Below are 20,037 nucleotides of genomic sequence, written 5' to 3' on the forward strand. Positions count from 1 at the left end.
AGGTAATGAAAATGACCTCTGAGGGCCTGCCCCCCCACCAAGTAAATACTGGCATCCAGGGACAGAGATTAGAGCTGGGCTGATGCCAGGCCTCATTCTGAGCCCCGGCAGGCACCCTTCCTCTCTTCCTTCCTTATCTGCCTTTCTCTGGGGAGAGACTGGGACTGGCCTCTCGGCCAACACCAGGGAGCCTGGCTGCTGCTGCTGCCAGATCCGGCCCACGGCCCTGAAAGCAGGGGTGTAGCCAGGATCAAAATTAGGGGGGCAGGGGGGGCCAAGGCACGGGGGGAGGGGCCACAGTGGGGCAAGGGGGCGCCAGGATCAGCCTGAAATCGGGCTGCTCCAACCCCCTCCTCCCCCTCCGTGATCGGCAGGGGCGAGGGGGCGCCAGGATCAGCCCAAAATTGGGCTGTTCCGATCCCCTCCTCCCCCTCCCCCTGCCCCACAGCCAGCAAGGGAGAAGGGAGACGTCCCTTCTAGCCGGCTGGCTGTGGTGCGGGTGGAGGGAAAGCCCCAGAGCCGCACAAAGCGTTTGGCTGGCTTTGGAGGGAAAGCCAGCCAAACGCTTTGCGCGGCTCTGGGGCTTTCCCTCCACCCGCCCCACAGCCAGCCAGGGAGAAGGGAGACGGCACTGGGCAGTGGCGGGCAGCGGGGCAGGCTGGCCAGCGGCCCTGCTTCTGGGGGGGGCAACTGCCCCCTCCTGCCCCCCTGCCTACGCCCATGCTTGAAAGGCAGCCACCACTGCCATGGGCCCGAAGGCTGCTGCAGAGGACAGGAGCAGGTGTGCATTTGCAGCAGATCCACAGTGTGCAGCCTGGCCGACAAGAGGCAAGCCAGGATTCCCACATGGCCCACCTCTGCCTGTGCAGAGCGCCAAGGGGAGTGGATGGCAAACCTCAGAGTGAAAGGTGTAGGTGAAAAAGGCCCGCGTGGGAAAGCTTCAAGTGGCCATCTCCAGCATCCCTGCACCGTGTCATAAACATGCACATTGCACACCACTTTGGTACCTGAGCCTCCTGTTTGTAGCTGGTTCTTTCCAACTTCCCAACAACTCTGCGAAGAAGGCCAGGATGAGGGATTGTGACAGTCTCGTGGTCTAAGAAAGGTTGAAAGAAAGATCAAGATCAAAGGAATGCTTTATTATTATTATTATTATTATTATTATTATTATTATTATTATTATTAAAATGCATGTTTATTATGGGTTGGTTATGTGAGAGTTTTGCACAGAAGAGCTTGAAACCATGTTGAACTGTAGTGAATTTAACTTTTTTTTGTCGGGGGAGGGATGTCTTCTGGGTAAAGGAAGGGAGGAATTTCAAATGAATGCAAAAGTGGGGGGTAGGGGTGGGTTTAAATTAATAACTTGACAGACTGCTTTTTGAGTGAGAAATTCTTCACAAAGTAAGACTTCTTTATATATGTCTAAAAAAACCTTCTTAAACACCCAAAATTCATAATAAATCACTTCGTATCTGAAGAAGTGTGCATGCACACGAAAGCTCATACCAAAATAAAAACTTAGTTGGTCTTTAAGGTGCTACTGAAGGAATTTTTTTATTTCACTTTATGAAGACCCAGTGCATTTCAGAGAAACTGCTTCAACTGTCAGGCATCACTGGGATCAGAATGTGTACAATACTTAAATAAAAGCACCACTTGATTTTTAAAATATAACCTCCCCCCAGTGGCGGAGCTTCATGCTCCGGCACTGGGGGCGGAGAGCAGATGGGGGCGGGGCTGGCATGCGTTCCGGGGGCGGAGCACCTCTGCCTGCAGGGGCGTGGCATGTGTTCTGGGAGTGGGGACAGCCGCGATGGCACCCTACTGGGATCACACTGCCCGGGGCGGCACGCTCCCATCGCCCCCCTCTTCCTACGCGCCTGCCTCCCCCCACCTCTTAACAGTTTACAACAATATAAAGCATTAATAATAACAATATTGTATATGTAAAAACGGGGAAAAACATTTAATCATTTACAAAATGATTAAATGAGAAAATTAAGAAAGATTTCCAATACTTTAAAACATGCAAGAAGTTAAAATACTAAAACAGATAAAACCTTCACACCAGCATTTCTGAGCATCTGGTAGGCTTGTCTAAGCAATTTTTCAGCAGGAGCCAAAAGGGTTCCAGCAAAGACACCTTCTTGATCTCAATAGGCAGGGAGTTCCAAAGTGTTGGGGCCACCCTAAATGACCCGGTTCATTTATTTATTCATATTAAATTTGTATACTGCCCTTCCTCCGTAGTTCTCAGGGTGGTTCACAGTATAAAAATACAAGACAAAAACACAAAATAGATAATAAAAACAAGAACAAACCAAGAACCTCGTAAATGCAGAACGGGTACTGCATGGCACCTGTAGTGGTGCCAGTTCTGCAAGCAAAGCAATTCAGAGGACACGTGGCTTACTGACCGAACCCAAAGGGTGCTCATCAATGGCTCCTCCTCATCCTGGAGAGTAGTGACTAGTGGGGTGCCACAGGGTTCTGTCTTGGGCCCAGTCTTATTCAACATCTTTATCAGTGACTTGGATGATGGGCTTGAGGGCATCCTGAGCAAGTTTGCAGATGACACCAAATTGGGAGGGGTGGCTAATACCCCAGAGGACAGGATCACTCTTCAAAATGACCTTAACAGATTAGACAACTGGGCCAAAGCAAACAAGATGAATTTTAACAGGGAGAAATGTAAAGTACTACACTTGGGGGGGAAAAGGAAAAGAAAGAAAGAAAGAAAGAAAGAAAGAAAGAAAGAAAGAAAGAAAGAAAGAAAGAAAGAAAGAAAGAAAGAAAGAAAGGCACAAATACAGGATGGGTGACACCTGGCTTGAGAGCAGTACATGTGAAAAGGATCTAGGAGTCTTGGTAGACCATAAACTGGACATGAGTCAACAGTGTGATGCAGCAGTTAAAAAGCCAATGCAATTCTGGGCTGCATCAATAGGAGTATAGCATCTAGATCAAAGGAAGTAATAGTACCAGTGACCACTCTGGTCAGACCTCAGCTGGAATACTGTGTCCAGTTCTGGGCACCACAGTTCAAGAAGGATACTGACAAGCTGGAAAGTGTCCAGAGGAGGGCAAACAAAATGGTCAAAGGCCTGGAAAAAATGCCTTATGAGGTACAGCTTAGGGAGCTGGGTATGTTTAGCCTGGAGAAGAGAAGGTTAAGGGGTGATATGATAGCCATGTTCAAATATATAAAAGGATGTCATATGGAGGAGGGAGAAAGGTTGTTTTCTGCTGCTCCAGAGAAGCGGACACGGAGCAATGGATTCAAACTTCAAGAAAGAAGATTCCACCTAAACATTAGGAAGAACTTCCTGACAGTAAGAGCTGTTCGGCAGTGGAATTTGCTGCCAAGGAGTGTGGTGGAGTCTCCTTCTTTGGAGGTCTTTAAGCAGAGGCTTGACAGGCATATGTCAAGAATGCTTTGATGGTGTTTCCTGCTTGGCAGGGGGTTGGACTGGATGGCCCTTGTGGTCTCTTCCAACTCTATGATTCTATGATAAAGTTTATTTTAAAGCTTCTTGTAGGGTTGTTGTTGTTTTACTATAGTATTGTTTTATTTTTCTGTTCAATGTGTCCTGCTTTGCCACTGTGACAAGAGAAGGAGCACCCTGTGGTCTGAGAAATACGACTAATGGATCCATAAGCCAAGCTGTTTCAGGGTCTGGGAGGAGAGTTTTCCCTTCCATCAGGTGCAACAAGACGGGTGTTGAAAATGGGGTGTCTGTGCCCAGCAGGGGTCTTGGGCCTCTCCCTGATGGAGGGTGTGGGGATAGGAGCAATGAGGCGTCTTTGCCTTGTAATTCCTGTTCTGTTTTCAAAAGCGCAGACTGTACTGTACAGTATTGTTTCAGGCCACCCCAGTCTCTAAGCGCTGAGAGATCACAGGGGTTTTGGATGCTTTCCCAGAGTTTGTGTTTCCCTTTGGAATGAGGCACAGAGGAGACTGCGGTGTCTTTATGATATACAAACTGAGCCTACGCTGGAGGGTCTCCCAGCCTCCAAACCCCCAAAAGGTCTTGCTTCTTCTCCTCTCATAGTTACAGCCTTGGTTGGATCCCATCATAAATCAAACATTGCTTTCTGAGCCTCTCCTTGCTGTTTTACTTCTGGCTCACACCATAGCAAACTCTGCTGTAAAACTCAGGCTTAGTCCTTCCAGCTATCTAAGAGTTGAAGTAGGGCCCCCACCCACTTATTGTCTGGCGCAGAGCCCCCTTTCCTTTGTTCTCTTAATGGCCCACCACCCCGTCAGTCTCCTCAACACGAAGCTAGCCTGGCTTAGCTTTAACGCTTGCTGGATCCAAGGATAGAGGGGTTTGGCACCCACAAACCTATAACAATATCTTAGGTGAAAGCGTGCATAAGCTGTTATGTATTAGTGAAAATAGCATAAAATGCAGCATCGAGGAAAACTAGGAAATTTTAGTACAGTCCTTTCAATGATTGTTTTGTCCTGCTTTTTAAAGGTGAGATATACATCTCATCTGCCCCCTGTTGTGGCCTGCTGAGTTTGTTGTTGTTGTTTAGTCGTTTAGTCGTGTCCGACTCTTCGTGACCCCATGGACCATAGCACGCCAGGCACTCCTGTCTTCCACTGCCTCCCGCAGTTTGGTCAAACTCATGTTCGTAGCTTCGAGAACACTGTCCAACCATCTTGTCCTCTGACGTCCCCTTCTCCTATTGCCCTCAATCTTTCCCAACATCAGGGTCTTTTCCAAGGATTCTTCTCTTCTCATGAGGTGGCCAAAGTATTGGAGCCTCAGCTTCACGATCTGTCCTTCCAGGGAGCACTCAGGGCTGATTTCCTTAAGAATGGATAGGTTTGATCTTCTTGCAGTCCATGGGACTCTCAAGAGTCTCCTCCAGCACCAGTCTCTCCCCTTCATGGATCAATGCCTTGTCGTGGCGAAGGGGCTTGAATAACTCAGAGAAGCTATGAGCTATGCCATGCAGGGCCACCCAAGATGGACAGGTCATAGTGGAGAGTTTTGACTAAACGTGATCCACCTGGAGAAGGAACTGGCAAGCCACTCCAGTATCCCTGCCAAGAAAACTCCATGGACAAAGACAACAGGCCTGCTGAGTTGGCAGCATATAAATACTTTTCTAAATAAATAAAGTGCTGGTGGGTTTTCATGAGGGCTTAAGAACTGTTGTGGAAATGGGGTGAGCTGAATGTAAGATTGGGAAAATGGGAAAGCAAATTTGAAAGGTCTGTACATCCTCTTTTCTTCTGGCTATGCAGACAGACAGAGGCTCCCTGTGTCAGGCAGAGGCCCTCTGAGGTGGCTGAAAGGAGCAGCCTTTACTCCTGAGCCATTCACATGAACAGGCGGTGCAAGAATGTTGAGATTCCTGCATTGCAGGGGGCTGGACTGGATGGCCCTTGGGCTCCCTTCCAACTCTATGAGTCTAAGAGTTTGTGTGGGTCAAATGCTGCAGCTGTGTGCTGGAACAGTGTGGGAGGTGAAGAGCATGAGCTGTTCTTCTTGTTTTCACCTTCATGTCCTGGTGACTCAATTTCTTTCCCCACCATTCCCCATTTTTGCAGTCTGCGAGAGCATGGATATCCGCGTTGATGTCTCCCAGCTGCGGAATCTGGAGAACTGCACCATCATCGAGGGCAACCTGCAGATCCTCCTGTTGTTTACCACCAGCAGCGAGGATTTCCACCCCTTTAGCTTCCCCCGTCTGGTCATGATCACGGAGTACCTCTTGCTCTTCCGCGTCTACGGGCTGGAGAGCTTGCGCGACCTCTTCCCCAACCTGTCGGTCATCCGGGGGACCAGCCTCTTTTTCAACTATGCCCTGGTCATCTTCGAAATGCCGCACCTGCGTGACATTGGCCTGCACAGCATGACCAACATCCTGAACGGCTCCGTGCGCATCGAGCGCAACCAAGAGCTCTGCCACATCTCCACCATCGACTGGGGACTGATGCAGACCCCCCACGCCCTGGAGCAAAACATCATCTTGCACAACAAGCCCGCGGAGGAGTGTGCCGACGTGTGCCCGGGCATCCTGGACGTGGAGAAGCCCTGCGTCCAGACCCAGACCAGCCTCAAGGGGCAGCTGGAGTATCGCTGCTGGACCTCCAGCTACTGCCAGAAAGGTCGGTTGACCCAGGTCCACCCTGGGCATGTGGTACCTGTGGCTGCTTCGAGAGGGGGCTTGTGAATGGCTGAACTTCGCAAGGGAGCAGAAGGGCTTTATGGCTAACTTGATTCCCATTGTGCTTCAGAAAGAGTTCCTTGGCACGGGAACAGTAAAAACAACAGTTAATCCGAACCCAAATATAATTTATTTATAGTCCATCAGCCACAAATCCAACAGTTATCATATAACTAGCTGTTGCCAAGGGCAGTGGAGAATCAGGACCAAACAAGGCACGGTGGGGTGAAGTTGCCGGGGCTTTAAGAGGGGATTAGACCAATTCATGGAGGACAAGGTTGTCAATGGCTGCTGTGAATAATGCTGGGTTTTGAGAGCACAGGTCCTGCTGTGGCTCTCAAATGAGATGGCTGCCGATGGTTTCTAGCCATGATAGCTCTGCCTCTGCTCTTCTGAATATCAGGTGCTGGAAACCACAGGAGGGCAGAGGGCTCTCGTGCTCGGGTCCTGCTTGCTGCCTTCCCACAGGAAAATGTTTGGCCCCTGTGAGAACAGAATGCCAAGCTAGATGAGCCCCTTTGGGCCTGATTCAGCTGCAGCCAGGCTCTGCAAAAGCCCCCCCCCCTCCATGGAAACAGGACATGCCTGTGTCCTTTTAACCCCTTCCTTTCATGCTGCTGCTGCTTGAGCTGGGAGTGCCCGCCTTCCTCCCTCCCCTCCCTCCCTGCACCTGCCTCCTTACACACTGAAGGTTCTTCCCTGCCTGGGCTCATGGCTAATTCTGCTGCCACGGCTGTCTTGGGAGCCTGGCTAGCTATTTGCCTAGATACACACAGGTGTTGCTAGTATGATCTGGCCTGGGAGCTTCTGCATAAGTCTCCTCAAAACAAGGACCCAATAAACTTTGTTCTTTCCTGTGTTTACACAGAGGAACATATTAGGAAACAGGTGCTTTACTTTTAAATTCTTTCGTGGCCTATTTTTAGGAGCTCTCCAAAATCGGATGCATGAGGTGAGCAAGTTAGGTACTCTGGTGATGTCATTCATTTCCCTCCTGGATGCTTGTGTTTCACGCCTGCCCTCTAGCGCCTTGGTTTTTTTTAAAAATGCCACCACAGAAGGACAGATCCCTAATTCTGTTCATTTCCTACAGGAAGTAGTGATGACGATACATTTATTTATCCCCTACCTTTCCCCCTAACGGAGCTCAAGGCAGCTTACAGATAAAAACAATAAAAAGCAACAATATTTTTTTAAAAAAAACATGGATAGAATTAAAACTATTTACCGTACATATATATAATCTGTTTAAAACATATACAGTGGTGCCTCGCTTAACGAACGCCCTGTAAGATGAAATTTTCGCTTAAAGAAATGATTTTTCTAGCGGAGGTTGCCTCGCTAGACGAATTCGTTTTACAAAAAATTTGTCTAGCGAATCACGGTTTCCCATAGAAATGCATTGAAATTCAATTAATGCATTCCTATGGGCAAAAAAAATAAATCAAAAAAATTCAATGCATTCCTATGGGATTCGCTAGACGAATTTTTCGTTATAAGAATAGACCCGTGGAACGAATTAAATTCGTCTAGCGAGGCACCACTGTAGGCGGCAAGCATTTTGTGTGAGGGTTTTGTTCCTGGCCCCTGCATGCTTCGGCAGAGCATGTCTATTCATGCCCTGTCCTACCCCCCATTCCGCCCTCTTCCAGTTCCAAATGGAGCTGCACATTGGTGATTGCGCATCAGTTGGGCACTCCCAAAACAGTTGTCACCTGTGCAAATAATTACAATCCAACAACATGGCCCCAGCCATTTCATTAAAAGCAGTCTGTTTCCAAAAGCATGTTGGAAAAGGAAAGTCTTCACCTGTCGGCGGAAGGACAGCAAAGAGGGAGAGCCAGTGTGGCTTCTCCAGGGAGGGAATTGCAGAATCTGGGAGCAGCCACTGAAAAGGCCCTAGCTTGGCCTTAGGCTTAAACCATGATTGCTATTCTGGAAACTGTGTGCCTCTGAATAATACCAGTCACTGGGAGTCATGTGGGGGGGTTCTGCTTGTGGGCTCCCCAAAGGCACCTGGGTGGCCGCTGTGAGAACAGGGTGCTGTACTGAAAGGGCCCCCTTTGGTCTGATCCCACAGGCTTGCTCTCTGCTGCTGGTCTGGCGTTCCCAGCATCACCTTGGCGAGTTTCTGGAACCTTTCAGGCTCCTTCAGGATTCCTTAGAGAAATGCTCTGAACTGCCAAGTGGCAGAGCTGTTTCCCCAGCTGATCTGTGGAATCTATTCTGTGTGGGATAAACTTGGCTGTGTCTTTGGAAAGGCAGAAAGCTTAGGCCAGTGTAGTATCTAGTAAGTGAACTGAGAAGAGCTACTCCTTTAGAATCAGCCCTCCATGCCCTCCTGGTCTCCTTTGTATTGTCCTTTGGGGGAGACCCCTCCCCCCAATCAGCTGCAGCCCTGTCTCACCGTTGTGAAACTCTCATAAAAGTATGTGAGTCTCCTGGGCTTGTTTGCTGTCAACAAGAGAGCTGCTAATGAAATATACACTGCACACAGGCAGATCGTTATCATGCGCATGCAACTGCCTCCTCCAGCTGCCTTGCGCTCTCCCTCTTGGACGGGTCTTTGGCCTCCTCCTATTTCGCTGGGCGAGGCGGCCAGCTGTGCCTCTCAGGACTGCTGTGTAGATGTGCGATGTTTCAAGAGTTGCAGCTGAGATTTGGCCTAGATTTCCCCTTTGGCACCACCTGGCCAAACTCCTGGTGGGCTGGACCATCTCTAGGGCAGCAGAGAGGGTGAAAGAGGCCTTTGGGCCTGGGCCAGGAGGGCTCCTCTGGTTCATTAACTCATTAACAGACTCATACAGATTGGGAGGTCAATTTGTGGTATGAATTAAGATGATCCATACAAACCCAAATGTCTTTGTTGTTGTTTAGTCGTTTAGTCGTGTCCGACTCTTCGTGACCCCATGGACCAGAGCACACCAGGTACTCCTGTCTTCCACTGCCTCCCGCAGTTTGGTCAGACTCATGTTGGTAGCTTCGAGAACACTGTTCAACCATCTCGTCCTCTGTCGTCCCCTTCTCCTTGTGCCCTCCTTCTTTCCCAACATCCGGGTCTTTTCCAGGGAGTCTTCACTTCTCATGAGGTGGCCAAAGTATTGGAGCCTCAGCTTCAGGATCTGTCCTTCCAGCGAGCACTCAGGGCTGATTCCCATCAGAATGGATCGGTTTGATCTTCTTGCAGTCCATGGGACTCTCAAGAGTCTCCTCCAGCACCATAATTCAAAAGCATCAATTCTTCAGTGATCAGCCTTCTTTATGGTCCAGCTCTCACTTCCATAAATCACTACTGGGAAAACCATAGCTTTAACTCTATGGACCTTTGTCAGCAAGGTGGTCTCTGCTTTTTAAGATGCTGTCTAGGTTTGTCGTTGCTTTTCTCCCAAGAAGCAGGCTTCTTTTAATTTCGTGGATGCTGTCACCATCTGCAGTGGTCATGGAACCCAAGAAAGTAAAATCTCTCACTGCCTCCATTTCTTCCCCTTCTATTTGCCAGGAGGTGATGGGACCAGTGGCCATGATCTTAGGTTTTTTGATGTTGAGCTTCAGACCATATTTTGTGCTCTCTTTCAACCTCATTAAAAGGTTCTTTAATTCCTCCTCACTTTTTGCCATCAAGGTTGTGTCATCAGCATATCTGAGGTTGTTGATATTTCTTCCGGCAATCTTAATTCTGGTTTGGGATTCATCCAGTCCAGCCTTTTGCATGATGAATTCTGCAAATAAGTTAAAGAAGCAGGGAGACAATATACAGCCTTGTCGTACTCCTTTCCCAATTTTCAGCCAATCAGTTATTCCATATCCAGTTCTAACTGTAGCTTCTTGTCCCACATAGAGATTTCTCAGGAGCCAAATGTCTACGTGCCAGTAAATGGAGGCAACTAGCTTAAATTATGCTTGGCAAGGTTGCCTGCTCCGGCCTTGCTGTTTGCTGTATCCATAGGGCTGTTAGCTGAAGCTTTAGGATTTGAAATACTAAAAAGTGTTAAGACAGGGTGGAGTTTATTTACTATCAGTTTATATGCTGATGACACCAGAAACAAGGCAGGAAATAAAGAACTACATTGTGTTCTGCTGCCCCTTGTGGACCCTGCCGCCTGAGACATTCACCTCTCCTTGTCTCATGGGTGAGCCGGCCCTGACTTCTAGGGCACCTTTCAAATTAGAAATATTTTTCCAAGGTGGCATAATAGAATATTACTAAAACAAAGCATAAAAGAGCAGAATGGAAGTCAGTCAGATGAACATTGGGCCACAGCCAGGCTCTCAACTAAACCAATGCTCAAAAAACTCAGCTTGCTTTTCGAAATTCTCACTCCTCCAATGCTTATACAGTAGACTTGCAACTCACACAGAGGTTACATTACAGAGATAGCAAATAAAGCAAACATCACGTATAGTCAAAACACATTGGGTGCAATGTCGGGTCTTTCTACTCCCTTTTCAATTTTTCTTTTAAATGCACACAGGTTAACTGCACGTAAATTGTGGGTCTACTGTATTAGTGAAATATACACACAAAAATGCTTGTGTTAGTGGAAATATACAAAAAATGAACTGGCTAAGGGGGGAATTATTTGCAAAGAGGCATACAAGCAAAATTGGGTACAAATATATATATATATATATATTAGGTGAAATGTGCGCAAAAATGCACCTGTGGTTTTCATGTGGCTCTTTTTAAAAATCTGCAGACATGAGTGTGTGTAGAATAAAGGGAGCTAAAATTAGGATTGGGGGGGGGATGAGAAGCTGAGGGGCAGCCCCAGAGTGGCGCATCCCCTTTCTCCCAGTGCTGCTGTTGCCTCACACTCCGCCTTCCGCCTTCTTTCTCTCCCTTGCAGTGTGTCCCTGCAAAGTGGGGGGTGCTGCCTGCACCAGCTCCTCCGAGTGCTGCCACCCAGAGTGCCTGGGGAGCTGCCACCGCCCGGGAGACAGCCACGCCTGCACTGCCTGCCACCACTTCTACTTCAACGGGCACTGCCTGAGATCCTGCCCGGAGCTGACCTACGAGTATGAAGGGTGGCGCTGCGTGACCGCGGAGCACTGCGCCAGCCTGCGCAAGGTGTCGGAGAACCCCCGCGACTCTTCCAAGTTTGTCATCCACCAGGGGCAGTGCCTCTCTGAGTGCCCCTCGGGTTACAAGAGGAACGAGAGCAGGTGAGGGGGCCAGCCTGCCGGCCTCACACTTTTCAAGGGCCTGAGAGCTCAGTTGTCTTCTGCCAAGTGTTGGACTGATCAGGTCACTTAAAACACTTTTGCCCCAGTTTTCACAGAATCATAGAATGGTAGAATCGGAAGGTACCCCAAGAGTCATCTAGTCCAACCCCCTGCAATGCAGGAATCACAACTAAAGGATGACCATCCTTACGGGTGGATAACAAACCTCTGTTAAAAAACTTAGACTCATAGAGTTGGAAGGGAAACATGGCTCACCTAGTCCAACCCCCTGCAATGCAGGAATCTCAGCTAAAGCATCCAGGACAGATGGCAATCCGACCTCTGTTTAAAAACCTCCAAAGAAGGAGAGTCCACCACTCTTGTGGGAGTCTTTTGCTCTGCTGAACAGCTCTTACTGTCAGAAAGTTTCTCCAAATATTTAGTCGGAATCTCCTTTCTTGCAACTTGAAGCCATAGGTTTGAGTTCTAACCTCCAGAGTGGGAGAAAACAAGCATGCTTCCTCCTCCAAGTGACAGCCCTTGAGGTATTTGAAGATGGGTAACATATCTCCTCTCAGTCTCCTCTTTTCCAGGCTAAACATACCCAGCTTCTTCAAGCGCTCATCGTAAGCCTTAGTTTCCAGATCCTCTTGGTTGCCCTCCTCTGCACACATTCCACCTTGTCAACACCTTCCTAAATTGTGGTGCCTGGAATTGGACACAGTTTTCCAAGTGTGGTCTAACTAAGGCAGAATAGAGTGATATTGTTACTTCCCTTGATCTGGACAGTATACTTTTGTTGATGCAGCCTAGAATAGCATTAGCTGTTTTTGCTGCTGCCTCATACTGTTGAGTCATGTTAAGCTAGGGGTACCAAGACTGCTAGATCCTTTTCACATCTACTGCTAGTAAGCCAGGGGTTCCCAATCCTATATTTGTGCATATGGTTCTTCTTGCCTAAGTGCAGAACCTGACCTTTCTCCCTATTGAAATTCATTTCCTTAGCTTGCGCCCAAGGTTGTCTTGAATCCCGATTTTGTCTTCTGCGGCATTAGCTACCCCTCCCAGTTTGGTGTCATCTGCAGATTGGATGAGCTTCCCCTCAATTCCTTCATCCAAGTCATTTATAAAGATGTTGAACAACAACAGGCCCAGGACAGAACCCTGTGGCACCCCACTTGTCACCTTTTTCCAGGATGATGACGAACCGTTAATGAGTTCTCTTTGGGTTCGGTCAGTCAACTAGCTACAAATCCACCTGACATTTACCTCATTCAACCCACATTTACCACTTGCTTGTTCTTCCTCTTACTTCAGACATAGCTGAAGAAACCTTTTAAAATTATTTTTAACCTCTCTTGCAAGCCTGAGCTCATTCTGAGCTTTAGCCTGCCTGACCTTCTCCTTGCAACTGTTGGCTTCACATGTGTAGCCTACTCTTCCTTTGTGATTTCCCTTTTCTTCCATTTTGTATACATGCCCTTCTTAACTCTCAGCTCATCTGAAAGCTCCTTATGCACCCACACCGGTTTCCTTAGGTGCCTCAATATTTCTCCTTTTAGAAACTACCCTCCTACTTGGACTCCCTTCTCATTTAGTATATCTGACCACGGGATCACACTCAGTAGCTCCTTCAGCTTTTTGAAATTGACACCTTAAAGTCCAGAGTGCGTGTCTGACTACTTCCCTGAAGGAGAGTCCACCAGCTTCCGAGAGAGCCTGTTCCACTTTCAAGCAGCTCCTGTCATCAGAAAGTTCTTCCTAATGTCGAATCAGAATCTCATTTTCCATCCATTCCTCCAAAAACAAGTATAGGTTACAAACTCACTCACATGGCCAGGGTCCAGGATAGGAAATGTGCCCTGTCGAGGGTCCTGCCCTGATCCTGCCTGCTGTGGGCCTGCCGGGCTGATATTGTGTGTGAGAGAATGAAAGTGTGTGAATATGAACCCAAAGTTGGTTCTTTGTGGCTGCTGTTGCTGCCCTGCTATCCATTTAAAAGACATTCCTGTCTGTCAAAGAAATCCTGGGAACTGTTAGCTATTTGTGATTAAAAAAAATGCCTTATGCAGATAGCTGAAGATAAATCTTTTTACTTGACAGGTTGGCTACAGTTGAACCTCAAGTCTTATTTACAGACTCTTGCAGACAGTGTCTGCCAGAGGTCCCCTCACTTCTCCCCTTCCCAGTCAAGATAGAACTCTCAGAGAGAACCAGCCAACTCCCAACTGCCAGTTGCCAACTGCCACCTCCTTTGCCCATTACCATTTCATCTTTGTGAAATGCAGTTCCAATGAAATTACATTACAAATACTAACAGGAACTGTGGTTTGCTAAGGGGGCTGAGGGATTCTTTGGGGGAAGGAAGACGTGTGCTCAGTGGTGAGAGGAACGTTGGTGCAGATCAGCTGAGAGCTTCCTCTGTGGTGCCTCTGAGATGTGAGGGGTGGAGAGAGGCCCCTCCCTGCATTGTGGGTGCATCATCCCCAGGTCTTTTCCCCAACCCCCCTTCTTTCAGCATCTTCTGCCACAAGTGTGAGGGGCTTTGCCCAAAGGAATGCAAAGTGGGCACCAAGACCATTGACTCCACACGGGCAGCCAAGGACCTGGCTGGCTGCACCCTCATCGAGGGAAACCTCATCCTGAACATCCGCCGGGGAGGTGAGTGGCTCCCTTTGTGCCCCAGGGTGCTGGGCACTCCAGGGAGGGAGGTCTGGCCTCTGCCCACTGAGGGACTGAATTTTTAGAGGGATGACTTGAGGGGGGGTGATCCTGCCATGCATCCAGATTTCCTCAGATATAGAAGTATAATCAGTTGTACCAATAGGCTAAAAAACAGTTTCTATCCGTGGGCTGTTAGGCTGCTGAATGGAAAATAATATAGTGTAACTGACTTTTGGGGTTGGTGTGTTGTGCGACAAGCACACAGAGTGCAATGAGATTGAGTGTTTGTGGAGGGGGGGAAGGGAGGCTTGGTTAATTTCATTGTACACAGTTTGTACATTGACAATAAAGGTATTATTATTATTATTATTATTATTATTATTATTATTAATGCCAGTTAGGAAGCCAGCTCCCCTTTCTTGGGACAGGTTTTTCAAAAAGTAAAAGAAATGTGTGTTGAAAAGCATAAAGTGCTTGAAGAAAGAACACAGCACAGCACCAGGCAATCCTTTCAAACATGCAAAAAGCCTAAAAGCTGCTTCTCCCTTCCTACAGATAACCTGGCCTCCGCCCTGCAGGGCAGTCTTGGTCTGATCGAGACCATCACGGGCTTCCTGAAGATCAAGCACTCCTTTGCCCTCATCTCTTTGTCCTTCTTCAAGAACCTCAAGCTCATCCGAGGGGACTCCATGGTGGACGGGTGAGTCAGAGGGCAAGGGCACGGCTCCACCCTGGCAGGGCGGGCTGTAAAACACCCTCCTCCGTTTTGCCTCCAGGAACTACACGCTCTACGTGCTGGATAACCAGAACCTCCAGCAGCTCTGGGACTGGAGCCATTACACCCTCTCCATCCCCGTTGGCAAGATGTACTTTGCCTTCAACCCCAGGCTTTGCCTGTCAGAGATTTACCGCATGGAGGAGATCACAGGGACAAAGGGCAGACAAAACAAAGCAGAGATCAATCCTCGGACCAATGGCGATCGAGCCTCCTGTGAGTTGCTCTGGGGGGAAGAGGGCTTGGGGGGGGCACAGCATCGAGGGACCCTGGAGGACACCTCGTAGGCAGTAATGAGGGTAGCCATGGCAATCGGAGATGGAGAGGGGGGTTGCCTGACAAGGAAGTTGGGGTGCCTTTCCCAAACTGGTGCCCCCAGCTGTTGTTACTCTTGTCCCCCAGTCGCTCCAACAGCCAGTACAGCCAAGGGTCAGGGGTGATGATGAGGTGAACTTGAGTCTAGCAACATCTGGTGGGGGGACCAAGTTGGGGAAAGGCTGGACTTGTGGGGTGGTTGGTCCTTTTGGCTTCACTGCTTAAAACTGGCCACCACCAGAGCTCATGGAGCCTGGCTTTTTCGTTCATTGGTCTGTCTGCCATATCAGAGGGGCAGCAGCCCTGTTCATTTGCTGCATCAAAACGGCAAGATACCTTCAAACTGTTAAATCTTTAGGGTGCCGCAGTTGAAACCTGCAACCCCAATAGCAGCAGCAGCAGCAGCAGCAGCTGTCATCCCAACCCCTCCCCGCCCCCCGGCCCACTTTTATTGCAGGTCTTTTCTCCCAGAACATTTTCAGTGAAATCAGGGTTTGGGATTTTTGTCATTTGCACAGCTAGAAATGAAAAAGATATTTTGACCTTTGCCCATGAAATTTCCCAGGGCTCCTTGCCAGCTCCACTGTTGCTCCCTGAAGCCACTTGTGTTCCTCCCCCACTCCTCGCCCATGCCAGTTTTCAAGATTCCTTCCAGGTTTTACCCCCCCCCCTATATTTCAGGCAAGACCCAAACCCTGCGCTTTGTGTCCAACACCACTGAGTCAGATCGCATCTTCCTCAAGTGGGAGCGCTACCGGCCCCCAGAGTATCATGACCGCCTGAGCTTCATCATCTACTACAAGGAATCGTAAGTCCTTGGGGAGCCTCTGGTGGGGGGGGGGGCTTTGCTCTTTTCTGCTGCTGCTGCTGCAGGGGACACCCAGCACACCTGAAGGGGAAGATCCGCCCCTTCTGGAACTGTATGCGAACCAAGACCCAGCTGTCCTTCATGACTCTCTGAAGTTTGCAGTGCAACTTGAATGTATACTGAAAAGCACAGGCTAGGAGGGTACAGTGTGCATAGAGGTAAATATATTAGTGAAAAGACCAAAGGAAATGCCTTATATTGGGAACCTTGCTTTGCAAGAATGTGTGTATTAGGAGAAACACATACTAAAATGCTGGTGAATTTTAATGAGAACAAACTGATGTGGAAATGTGGAGAACTGAACTGAAGGTGGGGAAAGTGAGAAACCGAAACGAATCTCTTTGCACGTCCTTCTTGGTCTGCCAAGTGCCCGGCAGTTGGAGAGCCGGGAAGTGGCAGGAGGGGAGCCAAGCTACCTTCCTGGCTGCTCCTGCAGGCCTGACCCTCCCTTGGGTGCCTCATCTCCCAGGCCCTTCCAGAACGTGACGGAATACATTGGGCAGGATGCCTGCGGTGCCAACAGCTGGAACGTGGTGGATGTGGAGCTGCCCCTGAACAACGAGCAGGAGCCGGGGGTGGTGCTTCAGAGCCTCAAGCCCTGGACCCAGTATGCCATCTTTGTGCGGGCCATCACCCTCACCACCGCCGAGGAGAGGCGCAACTACGGGGCTCAGAGCGAGGTGGTTTACATCCGTACCATGCCTGCAGGTAACGCGGGCGGGCGGGTGAGCGAGAGGAACAGGAGCCTGTGACCAATGTCATCCACCCCTGGGCGCCAGAGCTGCTCCTGGGACTTGGACTGGGCTCTGAGTAGAATTGCTGGGATGCAGTGGGGGTTCTGGGCCTGCAGCAGAGGGACCTTGAAAGGAGCACTCCCTTCTGTGGAGGCAGAAGAGGCCTAGCATGAGATGGAGGGCTGTGATCCTTCCTGCACTGCGGCCACCTCAAAACTTTAAAGATGGCTGAGATTAGGTTAGACTGAGAGATGTAGTGATTGGCCCAGGGCCACCCAGAAAGCTTCATAGCTGAATGGGGACTTGAACCCTGGTCTCTCTCAGGTTGTAGTCTGACACTCTAGCCACTACAACACCCTGGCTCTGTATATTGGTTCTCTCTCTCTCCCTCTCCCTCTCTCTTTTTCTCTCTCTTTCAATTACATTCCCCTGCTCCCCTGTTGATGTCCAGCTCCAACAGTTCCCCGGGACGTCATCTCCATGTCCAACTCCTCGTCCCACCTCATTGTCCGGTGGAAGCCACCCAGCCAGCCCAATGGCAACATCGCCTACTACCTGGTCTTGTGGCAGCAGCTGGCTGAGGACTCTGAGCTGTTTGTCAATGACTATTGCCACAAAGGTGAGGTGGCTGGCCTGCTCCGTGGCACATGGACCTCATGCAGCCCCCAAAGGGCCTTTGCTCACAGCCTCTCTCTCTCCTCTCGCCCTGCCAGGCCTCCGCCTGCCCACCAGCAGTGCAGACACTCGCTTTGACACAGACAACGGCGAAGGCCAGGAGGTTGGAGAGGAGCAGCAGTGCTGCCCGTGTCAAAGCCCTGTGGGGCAAAGCCCCCTGAGGGATGAAACCGTCTCTTTCCAGAAGAAGTTTGAAAACTTCCTGCATAATTCCATCATCATCCCCAGGTGACCAGGGCTAGAGCTGTGCAGGCCAGGCTGTGCATTTTGGGGTTGTGACTCCATGGGCGGGCGGAAGTCAGGGCTGACAGCAGCAATGGTCAGCAGGTGGGAGAGCCTGTCGGAACTGGTGGGTGGTTCTCTCTGCCATCTTGGTACTCCAAACCAGGCATCCCCAAACTTTGGCCCTGCAGATGTTTTGGACTACAATTCCCATCATCCCTGACCACTGGTCCTCTTAGCTAGGGATCATGGGAGTTGTAGGTCAAAACATCTGGAGGGCCGCAGTTTGGGGGTGCCTGCTCCAAACCTTCCACTGACTCCCAGCGCTCCTTCCCCAACTGGAGAGCAGCCATCTTGAGCCTGAAAATGTTAGGCAGGAATGGCACTGTCAACTGCTTGCAAGCCCAGCAACCCTCCCCCCCCAAAAAAACCAACAACAACTGGTGCTCAGGAGATTCCTAAGCCTTATTTCCAGAAGTGTCCTGCAGGGCTAGTCTGAAAAAGTTTGAAAAGACTGGCATGAGTTGACTTATACTAGGTCAGGGTTGTTTTACCTATCTCTACTGGTAATGTCTACTCTGACTGGCAGCGACAGCAGCTCTCCAATATTGTCTGAGGCAGAGATTGGGGTGGGGAGTCCCCTCCTCAGTGACGTGCGACCTCAGTCTTCTCCCACCTTGTACCTTCTGGATGTTTTGAGCCACCAACTCTCACCTGCTCCCACCTCTGTGGCTGCACTATCATCAGCTAAAATATTCACCAGAGGCAGAGGAGAAAGCTGGAGCCAGGGGGTAGTAAGCGGAGATTTTCACCTTCTTTGTCCTTTTTCAGACCCCCCTGGAAAGTCACTTCCATCAACAAGATCTCTTACAGGTAAGCTGCAATGTGTAGCCGAAAATGAAAAGGAATGTTCACACATTTTCATTTGAGGACTAGAAATGTTTTTTTTAAATGGATGCCTCAAGTTTGCCCCACCATCTGGAGGCTCTCTCAAAATGTACAGACAGTGCAGACTATCAGGTTGCAGAGAATGGACCCATTTTAGGAAGAAAAGGGGGTCTCTTCCCCTCTCCCCAACCCCTTCAGGACCAGAAGTTTCTTTTCTTCCTATTGCCTGCCTTTGCCTACCAAGTTCCAGGCACTCAAACATCCCCACACTCTTAACTGTTGGGTGGATCCAGTTCAGCTTTCTATTGTAATACGTTTGGGGGCTGGACTAAGTTTGGACCCTAACCCGACTGTGTCTGGTTTGTGGACTAAGGGCTGGGCATGACACTTGTCATCTACCTTGAGGTGTAGGGCAGGGGTGGCCAACTCCCAAGAGACCGATCTACTCACAGTTAATAACTGGCAGTGATCTACCCCCTTTTTTGGGGTTCAGGTCAAAGTTGTTGAGTTTTTTCAGGGAGGAGGGGGGGAGCCACAGTTGTTCAGCTTCTTTGGGGGGAGCCAATGATTTACCAGTGATCTACCGCGGATGTCCAGTGATCTACTGGTAGATCATGATCTACCTGCTGGACATGCCTGCTGTAGGGTAAACATCAACTCCCAGTAGACAGGTCTGCCCTACCCCACACTATGCCCCCAAGGCCTCACCGCTCTGCTTCCTTTGCTGTGACAGGATCCCAAAGAGGCGCAGGGACACCTTTGCCATAACCCCTGTTCCTGGCCATGCCTTTGCCAACACATCGTCCCCAGAAATCCTGGGGAATGGAGTGACCCCAAACCGCACATGGTCCAGTAGCTCCAAAACTGAGAAGGATTTCCGCATCTTTGAGGATAAAGTGGTCCGGGATCGGACGGTGATCTCTAACCTGCGCCATTTTACTGAGTACCGCATCGACATCCACGCCTGCAACCACGCTGCGCAGACTGTGGGCTGCAGCGCTGCCACCTTTGTCTTTGCCAGAACCATGCCAGAACGTAAGTGCCAGAGAGCACTCCCAGCAAGCCATGTGTGTGTGTGTGTGGGGGGGGATCAGTCCCAGGCAGGAGCAGAGAGCTCAGCTGCCCCTTGATGCCCCTGGCCTGTCTGCCCCGCTTTGCCTCACTGTAAGCCCAGCCTTGGTCCTGCCTCTTTGTACAACTCCCGTCCCCATCACTAGCTGGTAAGTAGCCTCTGCAGTCCGTTGTCTGAATCAACGGACTCTTCCCTACTGGAATGATCAGGGGCGGCCTGTCTCAATTCATCACCTGCGGTGAAATGGGACAATGTTGCCCAGTGCATCTGCCCTCCCCCTTGCTGCCCCTGCCAACACCTCAATTACTGGAGTTGTGTGGCTGTGGCTTCCAGATTCTGATGAGATAATGCAGAGGCCACACACCAGCTGCCCAAGACTTCATTCAGCAAGGCCCTCTATCTCACTTCCTGGGGTCTCAGGAATGTTGCGCAGGGCTCTCATGAGATCTTGCCGGAACTTGGAAGCTGCTGC

General features: G+C 49.7%; 1 protein-coding gene across 3 annotated transcripts in view; it reads left to right on the forward strand.

Annotated features, from left to right (window-relative positions):
• Positions 1 to 20,037, forward strand: part of INSRR (insulin receptor related receptor) — a 35,351-nt gene that overhangs the window by 6,260 nt on the left and 9,054 nt on the right. For all 3 annotated transcript variants that reach the window (XR_015947459.1, XM_035137260.3, XM_060269767.2), the window contains exons 2-12: positions 5,570 to 6,130; positions 11,037 to 11,352; positions 13,871 to 14,013; positions 14,572 to 14,716; positions 14,793 to 15,007; positions 15,788 to 15,914; positions 16,444 to 16,682; positions 17,160 to 17,327; positions 17,422 to 17,611; positions 18,437 to 18,478; positions 19,227 to 19,528. Coding sequence is in view for 2 of the 3 variants with exons in the window: in XM_035137260.3 (XP_034993151.1) it covers positions 5,570 to 6,130; positions 11,037 to 11,352; positions 13,871 to 14,013; positions 14,572 to 14,716; positions 14,793 to 15,007; positions 15,788 to 15,914; positions 16,444 to 16,682; positions 17,160 to 17,327; positions 17,422 to 17,611; positions 18,437 to 18,478; positions 19,227 to 19,528 (2,448 nt within the window). In the remaining variant the exon portion in view is untranslated. The remainder of the gene's footprint in view (positions 1 to 5,569; positions 6,131 to 11,036; positions 11,353 to 13,870; positions 14,014 to 14,571; positions 14,717 to 14,792; positions 15,008 to 15,787; positions 15,915 to 16,443; positions 16,683 to 17,159; positions 17,328 to 17,421; positions 17,612 to 18,436; positions 18,479 to 19,226; positions 19,529 to 20,037) is intronic.

Source organism: Zootoca vivipara, chromosome 16 (genome assembly GCF_965207765.1).
Source record: "Zootoca vivipara chromosome 16, rZooViv2.hap1.1, whole genome shotgun sequence".
NCBI lineage: Eukaryota > Metazoa > Chordata > Lepidosauria > Squamata > Lacertidae > Zootoca > Zootoca vivipara.